Raw genomic sequence first — 19,651 nt, 5'->3', positions numbered from 1 at the left:
AATTGTCATCAACAGTAATGCCAAGATACTTTACACTTTTTGACTGATTGATGATACCACAGTCACAGTCACGACTGGTACATCCCACATGATGGAACATGATAATTTTATAGGGTACCTGCATAGGTACTTCATAGATAAATAAATTTTGAAACTCGTTTGTCTGCACCAACTACTCTAAAGGGTGAAAATGAAGGTCCTTGAAGAATAACTGTTTTTCACTGTTTGGTGCTTAGTGCTTTTGAGAGAGTATTCTCTCATTGTGATAACTTTGAGAAACCAAAAAATGATGAAAGGTTTTCTCAACATTTCTGAACAATTTGCATTCTTTATATCTTCCATTGATGCAAATATCATAATTTTCCCCCATTGAATTAGTACACCGCATCTCATCATGTAATGTCTAGATACAGGGATCAACTCAATGATATCCCATCCAACTCATAACGACCTTTCAAGTTTTGTAATTACTAAACTAGGGTCCACAAATGTGAAGGCTAATTTGCTTTCATTGAGTATTGAGTGGGCGACTTTTAGTAAATGAAATTACTTTTTTCAATTCGTCCTAGTACTCCTCATTCATCTCCTTCTCCGCCTCTTCTATTGCATCTTTACCAAACCTTGTTCCTCATCCTTCCTATTTTCCTTCGTCTTCTCCTCCTCCTTCGCCTCATCACCCCCTTAATCTTCTAATCCCTCTCTCTTTACACCTTTATTCTTCTTTTTCATCCTCTTCTATTCTCATTTTTCAAGATAATTTTCATTTTCTTTCTCTCACCCCATGTCATACTACTTCACCTTCACATTCTCTTTCTACTCTCTTTATTCTCTACCCTCTCATACTCCTGGCTTGTCTTTCTCGTCTTCACAATCCCAATGCTCCCTCATGATAACGATTGTCCTCTCGTATAATTCTACTCTCTTCATATTCCGTTACTCTCTCTTATCTCTTTATTCACACCAATTTATATTTTTAATCAATTTACACTCATAATTCTTTTGCTTCATCATCTTTTCATCCACCTTTGAATCCTTTTTTTCCTCCTCAACTTTCCCCTTGTTCTACTTATTCTGCTCATTCACCTCCTCTTTCTTCTTTTACTGGTTAATGTCTTCCTCCTTCTTCTCTTCTTATAGTACTTTTTTGTTTTTATTGGTGATGAAGTTATTCTTCTTCTTCTTCTTCTTCCTTTCTTTTTTCTTTCTTTCTCCATTTTCTTCGTTCTGTTCTTCTATTTTTTGTCTACTCATTATAATCGTTGTGTCTCTTTATGTTTTTGTAGAGAGAAGCGCTACTCGGATCAAAGACTAGCAGAGCTGGAGACGCTGTACAAGTTGCAGCAGCTGCGGGGAAAATTCCAGCGAGGACCACTGGACTACTCCAAAATCGACCCCAATATTCTGTGAGTCGCATTACTCTAATTAACTACCTTATCTTGCTTCAATATCTCAAACTTGTTGCATGTCAGTTCAGTTTCCAAGATGAAGTTTGATGTGAGATGTTGATAACTTTCTGATATTCATCATGTGATTGAGAAGGATGATTAGTCTAAGCTCTCATTTATCTTATTGATAACTCAAGAGGAAGCTACCCATGAAGATTTTTAAAAACTATTCACGAATCTATGAATAGATCAAAGAATGATCCAGACTGAAAGATGAAGTTCGACTGTATCCATGAATAACCTTGGTAACTTATCCATTATGGAATAATTAAGGGAGATGTAAATAGACTAGATCTCTAGATAAAGCTATTATGATGCTCTTATGATGAAGCCATTTTGACTCCTCTTGGAGGGTTTTATGAAAACTATGCATGCATAAATCAGATGTTAGGAACCAAAGTTTTATAGAACTGATAAATGTTTTACATCCATTATGTTAATGGGAATAGATAAAAGCCAAAGTTTGATGAGAACTGATAAACTTTTGATATTCATTACGGAATTAGAGTACATGAGACTAGACTGAATGGTGATTGTGTCCTTCTGTAACTGATGAAAATGTTCTTGAGTAATTCTGTAAGGGATTCAATGAAAACTTTGAATGAATACAAGTGATATAAATTTTAAAGCCGAAATATGATCAGAACTTACAGTGAATAACCCTTGAAATTCGTTGAGAGATTGAGATGTTGGGACTAGATTAAATAATATATGATATCTCATCTATCTTATTAATAGAAGATACTTCTTAGAGATGCTACTGCATTTTGACAAATTTTATATGAGTTCTATGAGAGCTAAGAGTTAGTAGAGTACTGGCTACATATTGGTATTACTCTTGTATGTTCGAGGATGGGACTAGACTGGATTATGTCTCCTTCATCTCATATGTTTCTCATGAGGAAGCTATTTTGACTTTAGTTTAAAAGGTTCAATGAATAGATATAGAAGCAATAATGCGACTCCATCTATCAAATTCGTGGCAAGCTTTGAAGTGGAAAGTAATATAATTTGCAGTCTAGTGTCATATCATGATCTCAATTCGAAGCTACAGTTTGATTAAAACTATTCCGAATTCATTTTAGAACTCATGAAAGATGATGATACTAAACTATACCATGTCTTCCTCGTTACATCTGAATTTCATGAGGGTATTATACAAAATTTTGACATGAGTTGGGAACAGTAGAAATTCTACCAAAGAACTTCTAACAAAGAACTATACTCTCTACTATAGAATTACTTTTCTTCACATTATAGTCAGCAATTGAATTGAGGGATGTAGTGGGAGAAACAAATGGCTTAATAATAGATATAATTATAGACTGCAAGTTAGATTACTTTTCACTTCAAAGCTTGCCACGAATTTGAGAGATGTAGTCAATCATATTATTGCCTCATTGAAGCTTCATTCATACCTTGCCTTTACAGACAGACACGCGTTACACACCACACCATACTTTTATTTTAATCTTCAATATAATTCTAATCTTTACATCGTTCAATGGCCAACTCCATTACTCTATTACTGCAACACAGGCTCCATTTCTCCATTTCATAATATTATGATCTAATTAAGATACGAAGAATATTGATGAGAAGACAAAATGTTTTATATTAAGGAGGAAATATTGACTGAAATTCTTCTATGAGCATTCCCAATTCATAGCTTGTGAGTCTAGTTTAATGTGACTCTATCAATGCTTCAGCTCAGCATGCTTATTCGAATCCAGATCACGCTTCAAATTACAGATAACTCTGGAAAATTTCTTTCAAGGAATAAAAAACTTTGTTCCGTATTCCAGTCAAAATATTATTTGTTGATATTTAGTGATTGGAGATTTTACTGATAAAACAGCTTCCAAGTAAACAATCAAACACACGAATCACTTTTTTGAACGTACTACCCATTTTGAACAAAGCACAATGACTGAGATTAGCAAACATGACATGTTTCAAGACACCATCAAAGACAACCACGACTAATAACTTTGTCACCAGCAGAGGCCCGCTTTTATAAGCGAGTGAACTTGTTACGACACACACTTTGAAGTTAAAAAATCGCTTCTTTTCCCCCGCTTTGTGTCGGCATAAAGTAGTCGACGATAAAAACGCTGCTGTTGTTCGCGGCGACATTTGAAGCACTCGCCCGAAATTCGCTTGGCTTCAATTTCACCCCTGGTTAGATCTCAACTGCGGCTCAATTCCCCGCCTTTACAACGTCTATTAACAAGAAACTCTGTCTAACACACTTGTGATAATATGCATAAAACACTTTTTCAAATTTAACTTCTACAGTCAGATTCACTTAAAACTGTCTGCGTTAGCTGGATGGAAAGCAATGGAGCTATTCCTGAGAAATACTGACTCTATTTAGTGGATCTCTCTCTACATAAAACACTTTTTCTTGCAAGCTGAGTAATGGTTTAAGGCTTAGGGCGTATCTGTAGCCTACCTCCAACTTCATGAGTTTGAGACGCTTAATCAAGATATTGTTAATATAAAGTCGTACAAAGAAGGACCGTTTAGGCTATCTTGATTTTTTTGTCGTAATATTCTTGTTGTGTGTAGGGAGATTTAATTCAAGCTATCATCAATATGAGTGGGGAGCATTGACGTTAGTCATATGGAATGCTGAGAATTTAAAGTAAATCTTACTACATGAGTTATTAGGCTGAAAGTAGAGAATGCTTGAGGCTATTTTGAGAAGTTACAGAGTTTCTTTCTGCTATAAAAAAACTAAGAGCTTCAATGTAATTTTTGGTTATTTTTTGTAGGATATCACTGCCATTTTTATAGCCCTCGGAGTTCAGAATATCACTCCACAGAGTGATGACCAGACGATGTATTCCCCTAAAGGTCTGTCATCAATCATCCAATCAGAGTTCATTTTTCAAGAGAACATCTTTAAAATAAAATAATATAAAATTGATAATAAAAGCTCTAAATCCATAGTATTGAAATATCGATTGATGAATAAAGAGCAATGTAGTTATTTAATGTGTTGGAGTTAATACGAATCACACATTATATCAAATTTGAGTTCAAATTAATTTACTATAGAAGATTTTTATTGATTAAATCGAGCTGACCACTGATAAGCGTTCCAACAAGCTAGAACGACACCCAGACTGTCCTACGATCGGCTAATCCTCACAAACAGCCAATTGTGGCAACATTCTGTTGGGTTGGATTGTTGGCACGCACGTCAGTAGCCGCAAGTTACACACTATCAAGCCAGTTACAGGTCTATCAATATTTTTAGAAAACTTTAAAAGCATACTACTTACCGTAGACCGTACTTTTAGTTTCTACAATAACATATAGAACTTTAAATTAAGCATGCAAGATTGAATCTCATCGAAAAATATCCTGTTAAAATACAAGTATCAATTTGTTCTTGGAGAATCAAAACGTTTCTGGAATTCTGATTTTGTACCACGGGTTTTAAATGAGAGAGTTCTACGAACAATTCCACTTACAGAATAACAACCATTCTCTTATCATAACCTTTACCCTATTGTAAGAGAACATAACGTTTCCGTTGTTCCAATTGAATTCAAATACCGCTCCTCGGGTATCAATTCACGAGTTCAAGTCATAATTATTATTCCTGATGAAAAAATATTCTCCAGCACAATTGGCGGTGTAACAAAAAGTTGCGGAACTTATAATGCAATCAAAATACCTCGACTTCAAATGCAATTTCTCTCACTAATCAATAGAGTTGCTCAGTACAAAGTTGCTCAATATTCCATCATCGCACATCATCTTGCAAGCCAACTCACTACAATGCCGTCGAGGAAATTGGTTAACAATAAAATGGCGCTCAGCGGCCTGAATTTCAATGGGGTTACTTTTGTGTTGAATTGAACTTTACGCTCTATCAATACAAGTAGGCTGCTACGGAGTACTACCGTTTTATTATGTATTCAGGCATCATTCGACTCTGACGTTCATAAGAAGCTACTGTTAGAGAAAGGGTGTGAAATGAAGATAGAGATAAGTAATAGAAGAGGAAGAGAGAAAATATGAGAGTGAGAGTAGAATGAATTCAAAGTAGGAAAGAAAGGAGTAGCTGAAGAATTTGAGTTGAAAAATTATTATAGTAGGACAATTCGTAATTATATCAAGTTATTTATAGTTATATATTATTTTCAATGATTACTAACTCACCGTAATCAGTGAATTGATAGAACAAATAATTATGAATCTCAATTGCTGTCACTAATTACAATCACCAATGCAACAGTCCTTATTGAAGATCTGGTGAGGCAGACTCACCAGAAAGTCAAGAAATTCTCACCGAAAATGAAGCTATATTATTGGCTGACTAGGTGGAAGGCAGCTATTGGTCGAGACAAGCCCATCGATGTTTATTAGTGCCAGGTGTACAACGAAAATTCGTGTATTGTCTCGGTCGATGACAGCATTCCGCGTCCATTGGACGGCCAACTACCTATCACAGAGCTCCATATAATGCTGCTACTTCTTGTGCAGACTGTCATCTACTCAAATTTCATAGCAGTTCAACAGCCACGACAAGTTTCCAATATAGGTATTGAATCAGTTTTAATTAAATAATATATTTTTCATTGAAGGAATATAGCATATAAATGAAAACCAATGTATTACATAGGACACAATGAAGAACTGTTTTATTCAATTTGTAAAAAGGGTGGAATTCTCAGACTTCTTGTTTTCCAGTTGCTTCAAAATATGAATCCCTTTCAATGACTCAGCCACAACATTCCTTCAATCTCTGATTCAAAGTTCCCTCAGCTTTCAAAATCTTGAGTTTACCATCGACATTTAATTCTATTTCACTCGATAAAAACAGCTACCTTTGTTAACAGAAAGTTCAAGTCTTTTTGAAGTTATGGTGCTTACATAATTTCCACAGTCAAAGAAGCAAGAAATTGTTGGAATGTCTTTATCGCGTATTTTTTACCATTTCAGCTACATTCAGAACTTTGCGTTTGAAATGCTGAATTTCAGGAATGCAACATCCTTTACTGGAGGAATAGAATTGGAATGTTTTTGTGAGAATATAAAATTTGAGCTACCTGCTTATTTGTAGAATTATATGTTTTCTATTAATTGAAATATTGCAGACAAAAATAATTGAGTGTTTTGGAATGGACTTTAGAACTCTGAGATATCATAGTCTGAAACTCTCATGTGATTTTTCATTTAATTTTAATAATATTGTATAGATCTATACTTACTGACTGCTTAAAATATGGTGAAACTAAGAAATTAAATAGTAAAACAAAAATTTGAAAATAGCCAATTCAATTATTAGGGAACAACACTTGAAATTAAAATAAACAAATACCACAGCATAACTCTAGAGACATGACATTTAAAAAAACCAATGATGTACTTTAAAAACACAACCCTATTGAGCAATCAATAAAACTTACTAAACATCTTTCCCAACTATATTGCTTCACACAAACGATTGAAACAATATATAAGGGACGAAATCTAATGATAGGACTTTTAAATAGAAAGGCAAGACGATTTGAATCATTAGATAATTATAATAAAAAAGGTAAACGACAAATTGATAATGACACTTCACAAAAAAATAAATTAATTATTATTTTGATAGAAATATTATTTCTATTTAATAATATAGAAATATTATTAAATATTATAATATAATATAATTCCTTCTGAATTTTATTAATGAATTTAATTGGTAGAGATTTCCATTTGAAATGTTGTATCTAAAATTACGAATTTCGTTAGAGTTGAATATTTTGACATTAGAATTCATCAGAGATTTAAAAGATGAGATTTACCAAAGCTGAGTTGATTTATGAATATTGCCTAGTTATCATGAAAAAACCAGGTTACAAGCACTATATTCCACTTCTGGCGATTTCTGGAACGACTAATCACTTTCGTGAATCCTGGTGTTGATAGATTTGAAGTGCTCGGGAGATTAGACTTATTCTTCTTGGAGATGATTCGACGTCGACAACCTCACCGTGCACCGGGTGACGCCCCCCGAGGGCGGGAACCGAAATTCAGCTGCTCGATATTAGCATGGTCAGAACTGGATAATTATAGCGACTGCCGAGGAGACGAGCAAGATTTTGGGATGTTTTGTATTGCAAGCAGTTAAGAGAATTTCCGCCTGACTGCATCTTAGGAATTTCTCCTCTACACCTTCGGATGGATACTGTTGCCCTTGGCTAAGGGGTGGAGTTTTTTTTATAAAACTATTTCACATATCTGACGGATAGTGAATGGATGATTGCTACAATATTCAATTTTGTGATGTCTTCCCAATTTCCAAAACCATCCAATTCTCAAATGTTTTTTTCCATTTCATTAATTTATTCTTAATGCTTACTAAACAATTACCAAACATTTTTTTTAACAGACAATCTTGATTACAGAGTCCTTTTTGTATCCGTCAATTTCTACATTCCTTACTCATTGAAATAAAACCACTACATTCTACTAATTCTCATCGGAGAAATTAGTCGGGTTAACTTTGAAATTTCTTTCCTAACATCTTATTTATCACTAGCAGGTAACCCGTGCTTCGCAAGGGTCTTTCTTGAAACGACGTAATGAAATCTAGAAGAATTCAAAGTAGGCCTATAAGAATCCTCGGTTGATTAAGAATTTATATGCTGCATTTCAAGTAAATCAGTATGACCACCTTTCAATTAAAAAAATAAGTTAGATTCAAAATGACGGAAAAAATTTGGGTGTGACGGAAAACCTGTTTTTATCATTCGGAAAGGATCCCCAATCATACCTATCTTCTAATTTCCCTTTTAAGAGAAATCTTCTGCTGCTTCCATATAAACTGGAAGCATGACAAATAATTGAAAACTTGACAAACTGAAAACTTGATGTAATCAAATCTTGAAGAATTTAAAATTGGTCTATAACCACCCTCGGTTAAGCAAGAATCTATATGCGAAATTTCAAGTTAATCAGTCCAGTAGTTCTGACGTGATAATGCGTCAAACATAATTTCTCTATACTTTATTTATTAGCACTTTGTCTCAAAAATTGTTCTAGCTGAAAAATTAATAATCCATGCCACGTGTAGGCCTAAACATTGCATCAGGAAAACGAAGTTTCAAAACTATGTATTTCAGGTAGAATGTAGAAAGCAATATAGAAACAGATGTTCCTTTTTTAACTCCGACCATATGATTTGGCGATTTTTAATGAAATCGAATGTACCATTAGTGAATTTTAAACAATCATTAATTCTGAAAAATGTAGAAGGAAAATTAAAATTTGGTCTTACAGGTGCACGAGATTGATATTTACAGAATCTATGTGCAAAATTTGGAAATCTAAATCATTCCCGTTTTTACTTCCCTTGCCCTATTACCATAGGTAAGGAAAGTATTGCTTTCCGAAAAAAATTAAGGTACCCAAATTTGTAAATTTCTATACGTTTCGAGGTCCCCTGAGTCCAAAAAAGTGGTTATTGGCTATTGGTCTGTATGTATGTGTGTGTGTGTGTGTGTGTGTGTGTGTGTGTGTGTGTGTGTGTGTGTGTGTGTGTGTGTGTGTGTGTGTGTGTGTGTGTGTGTGTGTGTGTGTGTGTGTGTGTGTGTGTGTGTGTGTGTGTGTGTGTGTGTGTGTATGTGTGTGTGTATGTGTGTGTGTATGTCTGTGAACACGATAACTCCATTCCTAATCAACCGATTGACTTGAAATTTTAAACTCAAGGTCCTTATACCATGAGGATCCGACAATAAGAAATTCAATTCAAAATGGCGGAAAAAATGGCGGATAATTACTAAAAAACCATGTTTTCACGGTTTTCTCGAAAACGGCTCTAACGAAATTTATACCATGGATAGCTATTTATAAGCCCTATCATCTGAAATGAGTCTCATTTCTGGGAAAATTCCAGGAGCTCCGTAATATTCTTGAGAAAAATGGCGGATAACTACTAAAAAACCATGTTTTTCACGATTTTCTCAAAAAAAAACTTGACCGATTTTTTCTAATTCATACCCTGTATAGTTATTTATCAGCTCTATCAACGGGCATGAGTCTCCTTTCTGGGAAACTAATGGGGGGTCCACCCCATCTTTGAGAAATGGACTAAGTAACCTCCTTCTCGTGCATGAGGTAGGTAGGTAGCGCAGTTCTTAGAAAGAACACATAGTCGAGATATTTCATCTGTAGAACAGCTGTTTTGACGACTTTAAAAAAATGACGACTAAAAAAATCATCGTATTTCACAATAATTTACACAAAGGAAAAAATACGAAAAAGGAAAAAAAATGTGTGTGTGTGTGTGTATGTGTGTGTGTGTGTGTGTGTGTGTGTGTATGAGTGTATGTGCGTCTGTGTACACGATATCTCATCTCCCAATTAACGGAATGACTAGAAATTTGGAACTTAAGGTCCTTCCCCTATAAGGATCCGACACGAACAATTTCGATCAAATGCAATTCAAGATGGCGGCTAAAATGGCGAAAATGTTGTCAAAAACAGGGCTTTTTGTGATTTTCTCAAAAATGGCTCCAACGATTTTGATCAAATTCATACCTAAAATAGTCATTGTCAAGCTCTATCAACTGCCAGAAGTCACATATCTGTAAAAATTTAAGGAGCTCCGCCCCATCTAGGTAAAGTTTGATTTTTGATTCCCAATTATCAGGCTTCAGATACAATTTAAACAGAAAAATCCAAATGGAATAGATTGAACATGAAAATCTCTACAATTAATGTTCAGTAAAATTTTCACCTAAAATTTAAAATAAGCTCGGAATTCGATAAAATGTTATTATTTCAATTGCAAACTGTTGGCAACTGTTGATTCTATTAAATCATTCACTATGAAGAGATAGCAGACCTCGTGTGTCTCCAGCGTTATAGTCCTGTCACCAGCTGGCTTAGATCTTTGAATAGTAGACTTGAGATGCGCGGGAACACTAGCGTCAGGTGATAAATTTTCATAACGGCAAGGAAAGTTGTGTGAGTGCGCCACACCAGATTTTTCCGGTATGCAATCCACAAGTTGACATGTTTTGATGCGAACAAACGAACAAACGAACACACGAACAAACACAACCCTACTCTCTCTTATTATATAGATTGAACAATGAAGCTCCCACTTCAAACCCAATTTTGTCAATATATTTTCCTATGTGATGGTAATGAATTCAATCAATCAATCAAGAATATTCAAGTACAAAAATGATGAATAAAATGAAATATGAAATACAAATAATAAAGTACTTAAATTAGGGTTTCATATTATAGATTACGGAATGAGCCTACATGGGCACTGTGGCCTGTGCGTAGACTCGAGACCAACTGATTTATTACCAACTGAATTTTATACCAACTGATTCGGTTCGAAGCCCCTTGAATGTATTCTCAATTCTGTGTTAATTTTCGTGTTTCGTTTTTGTTTGCTACAGTGGCAGAAGACGTCGCTCATCTGAGGTGCTGCTCGACCAATTGCGAGCCGAGCTTGATGAGGACAGAGACAGGAATATAGCGCCACCGCTCGATGAAGACTTCTGGAACTCGCTTCTGGTGAGCTTAAAACATGAATAGTGAGGAAAACTTAGAGCTTAAAACATACAGACAATACGAGATTCCACACTCACTCACTCTCTTGGGAGCTCAACATTAATAAGAGAAATTGAATTCGCGAATTGGGGGTTTTCATATCGTTTTCCAGTTTTATAGTGAGATCCTCTTCAAACTGTCAGCATTGATAGGATATCTGTAAGAAATTTGACATTTGACAGTTTGAATTGGCACTCACCGTGGAGCTGGAAAATTCAAATATGTGATAATGAGTCTTAGAATTCCTCTGAGATGTTTAAACTCCATCAACATCAACTCAAAAGAGTTTTTATAAGCAGAGCATTACAACAAGACACTTTCTATTGTTTTTTCAAGGAGAGAGTGTAAATCTGATGCCTAATAATATCACGTCTATTAAATATAGCCGTGGTAAAATGATATCATGGCACTTTCCTCCGATTCTTTTATTTATTTCACTTCTGGATTTTAGACAATACAATTTCACGAATCCATTCTGAGTAGCCTACTTCAAAAACTGGAAGAATTGGAGTCACAGCTTCTAAAAAGGCTGAATACCAACTAATCCATCCAAGCATTAATGGAGGAGATCAATGCCGTATTTTGGAGTTGGATCGAGTATGATGTCCAATAACTCGTATGTTTTCGTTTTCTGGAATAAATATGTCATATGTGTCATACCGGTATATGTTGTGTTGTGATGTTGCATAGGTGGTAAATGTCACATACGTCGTGCATGACAGTTTCTCGCAGATGTCGTGAATGCTGGACAGAACATTGACAAGCAACAGTTGGAATTATTTGTGAGAGATAGGCTATAAGAGTACCTTATCCATATTGTCACAATCAAATCTGTCTCTTCATATTCCCATTTTCCTCTTTAAATCCATCTGCATTGTCAATTGAAATCTTTTTTTGCAAGGAAATCTATCTACAACTTCTAATTCAACTTCAATATAATTCATCCTATGACCTCGAATACAGATCCATATAAAAGTGTATTGTATAGCTAAATTTAATGAAATGTTACTATATTCTCAGATTCAATTATGTTTTATGTAAGGTATGTGTAATATTGTTTCAGTGTCAGAATTTCTATTGTTGTGGTTATCTCTTTATTGTTATCTCGTGTCACATTAATATAGCTGTTGATAATGAGTAGGTGTCATCCGCAATAGAAGGATTCAATGTAGCTTACTTAATTTTTTATTAACAAAGCAGAAGAGAAAGAAAAATTTGGTTTGCAAATTTGCTCGATTGAAGACTTTTCTTCATTTCATAAGTATGCGTTTATTTATTTGCTTGTGTAAAGGTTACTCATACGCTAGGGATAAATTTATATTTCATGATATTTATATATTGTTTTTTTGTTTAGGATATTGACACCCTTCTGACACACGATACATTATTCCTACAGTTCATCCTACCCTCACGATCAGAAAACGACGGAATTTAGATACATAAAGTGGATTACTGAGGGTGGGTAAACAAGGAAAATCCCATGCCATTCAAACCACGAATCAGAAGTCGGAAAGTGCGAAGCAGCCTTTTTGTAACAAGATCTGACCGTGTGTAGGAGCCTTTATTTGTGATGCTGAGTTGAACCTTAGCCTAAAGGTGGTGGTTGGTGGGAGGGGTGGATTTATTGGATTTGTTTTGTAGACGATTCTGCAACGATGGAGAAGGTTTCTCGTATTGTTTGTAGGCTTTGTATCAGAATTGTTCTATCCTTATTCCGCATCACGTTCAGCCAGTTGCACGAAAATAAAATGAAATTTAACAGCCGTAGAATGATGTCATCTATTGGAACCATTGCAACGAGAATGAATGAAATAATATGACATCATTTTGCTTAAATTCAATTTGGGTTCAAGGCAAAAACTGTTCATTAGTATTTTCGTTGATTAATTCGTTGATCGCCCACAACTTTGTGATATTCACATTACTTCTGAGGTGGAGGAAGATATCCATGATAAAACTTGAATCCAAAGATTTGCTTCACGCTTCAAATATTAATTTATTCGATACTATGATTAAGGATGTCATCAAAAGTATAATATTTGAAGGCTATGTTTGAATGATCATGTTATTCTAATTCATGAATATTTTCATATTTTTCAGATATGAAGAAAATCAGAAGTCTCAATTCCCCCAACCCTTCTCACGTCATAACTATAAGTTTATTCATGGTAAGAATTTTGAATGGTACGATAATGAAGAAAAAGTATTCGCATAGCGTTAATCTCGATAATTTCTATTTCTATTATTGCTCAAATACTAAATTGTAATCAGGAACTCAATTTTTTCACATAATTGTAGAACTTGAGTTTCTTCAGAACGATAGTTGCAGAAATGTAACAGTCATTCATGTTTAAAAAATCTATGTTGCTGCTGTATTTTAAGTTGAAATCTTGTTATCATTCTATTGTATCTGTTGGTTCAATTGACATTTTCTAATATGATTTTTTATAGGTACGGTATCACATTTTATTTTCCGAAAAAAATATAAAAGAATATTTCTATGTTCCATTGTTTGATATCACTTGATGATATAAGTTGATTGATATATTTATTCGAGTGAGTATTTCAATACCTTCTAAAAATCATTAAAATCACTTGAAACTATTATAATCATATGCTTGCTTTATACTAATAAATAATGATTTACTCTACAATATTATACTCTAACAATATTCTGACTTATATCTGAGAATCTCGCCATATGAGTTCGAAAAACATGCTGTGCTGATTCCAATTAACCGTATTCAATATTTTTTAAGTTGAAGCCAATATTCTCCTTATTTGAAGCTAATAAATAATGGAGGCCGATATGAGCTTCTATTTCCTCCATTTTTACATTCAAATATACTACTTACTAACTTTTCTTTTATTGAATATCAAGGTTTCCTATTCGCATGTCTTCTTGCTCTGGTTAATGTCTTGAATGTGATCGATATAAATTATGATTGTAAATATATTTAATAGCTATATTTTTCAATGTAACACATTTCGTTTGTCATTTTCGCATAACTCATATAAGCCCAAGGGCGATTATGGTTAAGTTATAATGTATCTAACTATTAAAAATAAACTATATAGAGTTTATTGTCTTGAACAGCTCCAGGCTTCACTCATGTATGAAGTGTTTAGCTTACTATTATTTTCGTATTGTTGTAGAAAATAAAGTTTTATTAATTAATGTTGAATGTGACTTTCGCTGCACATTATTAACCTTCTACCAATCCTTATCTTTAGTGCTATTACTAACAATTTGAATTATTGATCGATATGTGTTCCATCGATTTATTCATTTTTCTGTTTCAATCTAAAGATTCAACTCTCCAAACTAGTTTTAACTCCACCCTTATATTGAGGCCAATTAATCAATCCATCAATTTTTCAATAAATCAACTTAACCAAATTCAATGCGACTTATTGAGAAAAATACAATCCAGCTCGTAAGATGCAACTTACGGACCGCTGGAGGGAGTCCAACACACTATTTTACTAAAGCAATAGAATGGACTGAAAAAAGAGAAAATAATAAATAAAAGATAAACGAGCTTACTTCAGTCATTTTCCTCGTCATTTCAGGCCACTGTAGAAGTGTTTCTTGCTATTCCTCAATAATTCAGCCTCTGAAATTTGAGTTGATTGCGTTAGTTTTCATATTTTTTTGAATGCTCATTCAATCTCTTCAGATATTGATGATTTTATTGACTCACATATAGCTTACATCCTAGGCTATTTGTTTCAGCTCCCATTCAGCCTCCCAACAGTTTGTATTGATTTTGTGTTATTTTGTAATACTTCATTCAATCTCATCTCACATTTATTATTTGTCTCTTTTAACAACCATCTTATTATATCTCAGTCTACATCATTCTGGACTGGACTTTTTTATCATAGTGTACTGCCTTCAGAGATTCGTGATGGATTTCTCTGGACAATATTCCAATATACTAATAAAAATATTCCTCAAACTCAAATTACTATTTACTTCTTTTTAATGCGGATAATGCCCACATAAGCCTTTTGCTTGTGCGTGGGTAATGGAAAGTGCGAGGGTGTTTTCATGAGATGATCAAACGTCCATGACATCGGCGGGTTTTGAACCCGTTACCAGTAACCAGAACTTAATACTAAACTGTATTATAATTTATGAAAAAACCATCTCAAGTATCTATTTCATGCTTCTAAATAATAATTTCTGAAAATATCAATCTTGAACTGAAATGAAGTTACTGGTAGGCTGTATCAATGTTTTTGGTGATAAAGAGGTCCTGATCCAGGTTTAGAAGACTGCAAAAACTACAAGCTCGAAGCTCCAAATTATTTTGCGATCACCTCTAAGCCGGCCACCAGCACACCACTCACAAAAACTACCTTTTTTACTTTGAAGCAAACTCGTTTACTACAAAGAAATTCACTTCAAACTGTCATAATTGGTTGAATGGAAAGCGCCAAAGTTATTCATGGGTAATGATGCCAATTTGAAGCGACTCTCAGTGTAGGAGAGTCTTGATCTACGGAAAATTGCGTCCTTAAGCTTCGAAAAATGAAATTGCGTCTGTTGTTTTTCCCCTATATTTTGTACTATATGGTAGTGGAATCTTGATAATGTGGGATAGGTGGGCTTTTAAAGAACTGACGAGAAATTCATGGTAGTTTATTATGAATCACACGACTTCCACTGATTTGATGATAATATTACTAGGAAACTAAGAAAGTTGTTGTTTGTTTATTCTCTTTCTTCAATTCCTTTACAGAATGAATATATTGCAAAACAAGAGAGTGAATGGATACAATCATAGAGCGATGATAGCATGGCTTATGCTATCCTCACTCTATGATATCATTCATTGGATTGGCATTCACTTTTCAACTGAGTATGCTGGCATTATTTATAAGAAATTCTGGCAATTTGAAGGAATAGATTTGTTAGTGGTCAATAAGAGAAGATAAGAGTAGTAATCTTAGATCATAATCATAATATTTTCCACTTAACTTTTTTTATAACTTTAAATTTACGCGATTTTGGATTCTGTTGTAGATTGAAATCAGACAATAAGTTTGAGGGTCTGGTCCAGCATCAACAGATTTTTCTTACTTCAAAAGTAAAGATGAACTCTCGTGTGATGTATAGATCGGAATAAAATTTCCCCACTTCTTACTTCAGGCATTTTCACTGAGTATTACGAATATTGTGTTCTCTAGTGATTGGTCGATACAGGAATCCCCTCTCAGTCAGAATGAAACATCCCTCGATAATTGCATAATAAATACAAATAAGGGTCTCACCCGGAAGAGACGCAGACGATAATTATTATTGTTGCTGAGGGAAAGTTGAAAAATCGATGCAAACATTCCTTCATAACAGGTTGATGAAGTCTGGGATGGAGGGCTAAAAACGCTTTCATTAAAATTCACGATAACCCATCATTAATAAAGGGTATTCACACTCCAGTGGCGTTGTTAGTAAACAGCATTTCGAGATTGGGGGAGTGTGCAGTTCACCCTCCACGCTACCCTGTTACGTGAAAAGTTGTAAGTTGTAAATTTTTACACTGTTTTTAGTCTAATGTTCCGGAGTAGTTACATTTTTTCAGTATAACTGTATAGACGAACTCAAGCTAACGTAACTGTTTGTATTACATTACCCTTATTACAAAGCAGATTTATTTATTCAGCGTATGGCTTATTATTCGTATTTTCTGTCGAGACAGAGAGTCTCTTGTTATTTTACCCACACTACAAAAAAATATACCAATTATTATTTTCCGGGAGCGGAAGTGACTTTTAAAACTCTTCTCCAGAATATGTTTACTCCAGTAGGCCTAGCTATTTTTGTATGTTATGTTTTTTCATAGTTATTTTAGTATGGTACGTTTTATTTATTTCGGTAAGGTACGTAGTTTACAGTCACGTAATATTGAAGTTAACTGGGTCTCTGTCAACACTATAGTTGTCCAGATGATGTTTCCTAGTTTTATTAAAGCTTCTGGAAAGTGGGTTATTCCATTTCTTCTATTCCAGTAATATTGCCGTATGACAGTTATTATTTAATTCAGTTTTAATTACGTCAATACAGTATACACTCGACTTCTGTTTGAATTTCCTATTCGTAAGGATAGTCCTGTGTAGCCTACTATCTCCCAGTAATTTGATTCATTCTTCAATTTCACTTTTCATTACGAATTGCTTGCTAACTATCACTTTAAATATTTTTTAAAATATATATTTACAGAGATGTATACTGCCGTTATACTGGATTATTTACTGAACTGACACTTATTTACTGAAATAAATTTAGAAATTATTGGTAGTGAAATTTAATTCAGTTCTAATAACCTCAATACATTAAATCTCTATTCGAATTTTTAAACTAGATAAAACCTGTGAAATACCTCACATACACATAGCTATCTATCATTGTTATTCTAACTAGCAGCAGCACGAATCTGATATAAGCCAATATCCTATTCCGAAAATGTTGCCGAGTGTACCACCTCTCATAACAACCAATGTTAATCTCTAACTTCTATAGACTACTTCGTTACCAGTTAGCCTACCATTATATGGATCATGCCACACTTTTCTCGAGAAAAACACCGGTAGACTAACCAAACACCAAAGGTGAGACGCAGCCCGTGCGTGAGGTAAGTAGGCTACCTACATGTTTAAGCAGCAATCAAGTCCATTGGAGCGCCTGGGGACTTATCAAGTCCCGTTAATTGCCGGCTCTTTGATGTGGCAGGGTGGTTGTAATTGCAGAGCGCCTCTGTACTCTGTCTAGTCAGGGGTAGTTCATCCCGAATTGCGTATGTGTACTGTTTCTAGCTGTAGTCAGACTCACTTCAAAAGGTCAGTATTGGTTTGATGTGGAGCATTGATGTTATTTATGAAGGAATGCTGAAAGTTTGAAGTGAATTTCACTCTAGGGGTAGTTGGACAAATTTGAATGTGTGTAGTTTGAAGTGGCGATGAAATTGAGTGTGTATGTGTTGGCTACTGCTTCAAGTTGAGCAGTCAGCATTCCTTGTAAATAATAGCACTGCTTCCCCTCCAACCGATGCTGTCAGTTTGAGATGAATCTCACCATATAGTGAGAAGCTGCAGGCTTCAGGAATTATGAAGCACTTGTGACAGCTACTAAAAGGCTACTACTGCTGCTGATTGGGAATGTATGAGGCAACCCGACGTATCACTGCCTGCCTGATATGCAAATGCAGCGAATTACTTGATTAAGGTGGCGAGCACTGGTTTCGCTTACATATTAGTGGGGTAATTAGTTTTGATATGTGGTTAATGGAGTTTATGGAAGTGAGAATGGACATGGGATTTGAATAGGTCTCCGGACTGTTTCGTAGAACTTGATGTTTTGAATTATTATTTGTTAGTTCATCATTAACTCTTAGCAATGATGAAGGAGAATCAAAAATATAGCTGGATTGAAATAATACACTTTCACGTGTAAAAGAAAAATTATTGTTTCCAACGAAGATATCCATATTGGGAATAAACGGCTATCAAATGCTTGACTAAAGGTTTTGAAGTTAAAAGATTCTTTTCAGATTGAAAATGATCCTCTTGTGTAAAGAGTTTTTTCTCATAAATTTGAGTTTTATCAATAAAATTAATGGCTGGGGTTGAATAATGACAATATTTAGCCAAGAAGTACTATAATTATTGATTATTCAATACGAAAGACTTGCGCAATCTCTCCACTACTCTTCAATTTCAACCACATTATTTTATTTCGATTAATAAAATATTGGCTTTGATAAAAATCTGTTATTCAAACCTGAACTTCATCAGCAGTATAGAATAATTTCCATTTGTATTTTGTTTGGTATCTTTGTTACATTGAAGTATGCGACCGAAGATCCAGTTCACGTAGAAAGGTGTTTCATTGTTTCGGTTGTTGACCGATTGCCAGTTTGAAACATGTTAGAGCATGTAGATCTATTTGTGTTGCAAAACTTTGAATGAGTCTTCCATTCAGTGGGCCTATGTTTGAATTGCAGACTTTTTCTCCAAAGAAATGGATTTTTAGTTGTTATTACATCTTTTAATTTTGTTTCTTGATCAGGTTCTACTTCGATTTTCAAGTGATACTTTGGCAAATAGATGATTGCGTTTTCTGATCTATCTGCTTCTTGACAATCTTCACCCAGTATGTTAGATGAATTTGAATCCTTCTTCTCTTCTTTCTTCATTTCTTTAGAGATAATTTGAGAATTTTCCAATCCTGACATTTTAGCCCTCAGACTCGAGAAAAGATGGAAATCCTCCAATTCTTCAAGCTTCTCCTCAATATTCGTGATTTTCTCATCCATGATATCAAATCTCTCTACCAATCCATTACTTACAAAGTAATCAAGAGATGAATTTACTTTTCCTTCATTAATTCCTTCGCTGAATTCAGTGATATTTCCACCTTTCTCACCAATTTGAGACTTTCTCTCAGTGTAGTTTCCAGGTTTTTTTGGCGATGGAATTTTGCCAGTTACTCTCGTGACGTTTTCCTCCGACACATCACCAACCAATAGGCCTATATTGTTTTTCCGGTCATTTTGCCAGAAAAAACTAGCGTAATCACCATGGAAAGGATTTTCAAAGACAAAATTTTGTTTTTCTGCTAAGAT

The 19,651-nt window shown here is 34.5% G+C and overlaps 1 protein-coding gene across 1 annotated transcript in view; it reads left to right on the top strand.

The window, feature by feature from the left end:
• The window catches only part of LOC111044213, a 66,586-nt gene extending 52,372 nt beyond the window's left edge, over nt 1-14,214 (top strand). Inside the window, exons 2-4 of the mRNA XM_022329300.2 lie at nt 1,284-1,403; nt 10,871-10,988; nt 13,125-14,214. Of these exons, the coding sequence (XP_022184992.1) occupies nt 1,284-1,403; nt 10,871-10,988; nt 13,125-13,130 (244 nt within the window). The 3' untranslated portion in view covers nt 13,131-14,214. The remainder of the gene's footprint in view (nt 1-1,283; nt 1,404-10,870; nt 10,989-13,124) is intronic.
• The last annotated feature ends 5,437 nt before the right edge of the window (nt 14,215-19,651 follow it).

This window comes from Nilaparvata lugens, chromosome 8 (genome assembly GCF_014356525.2).
Source record: "Nilaparvata lugens isolate BPH chromosome 8, ASM1435652v1, whole genome shotgun sequence".
NCBI classification, from domain to species: domain Eukaryota; kingdom Metazoa; phylum Arthropoda; class Insecta; order Hemiptera; family Delphacidae; genus Nilaparvata; species Nilaparvata lugens.
Note: the sequence above shows the minus strand (reverse complement) of the source record. Positions and strands in the feature narration are given on the sequence as shown.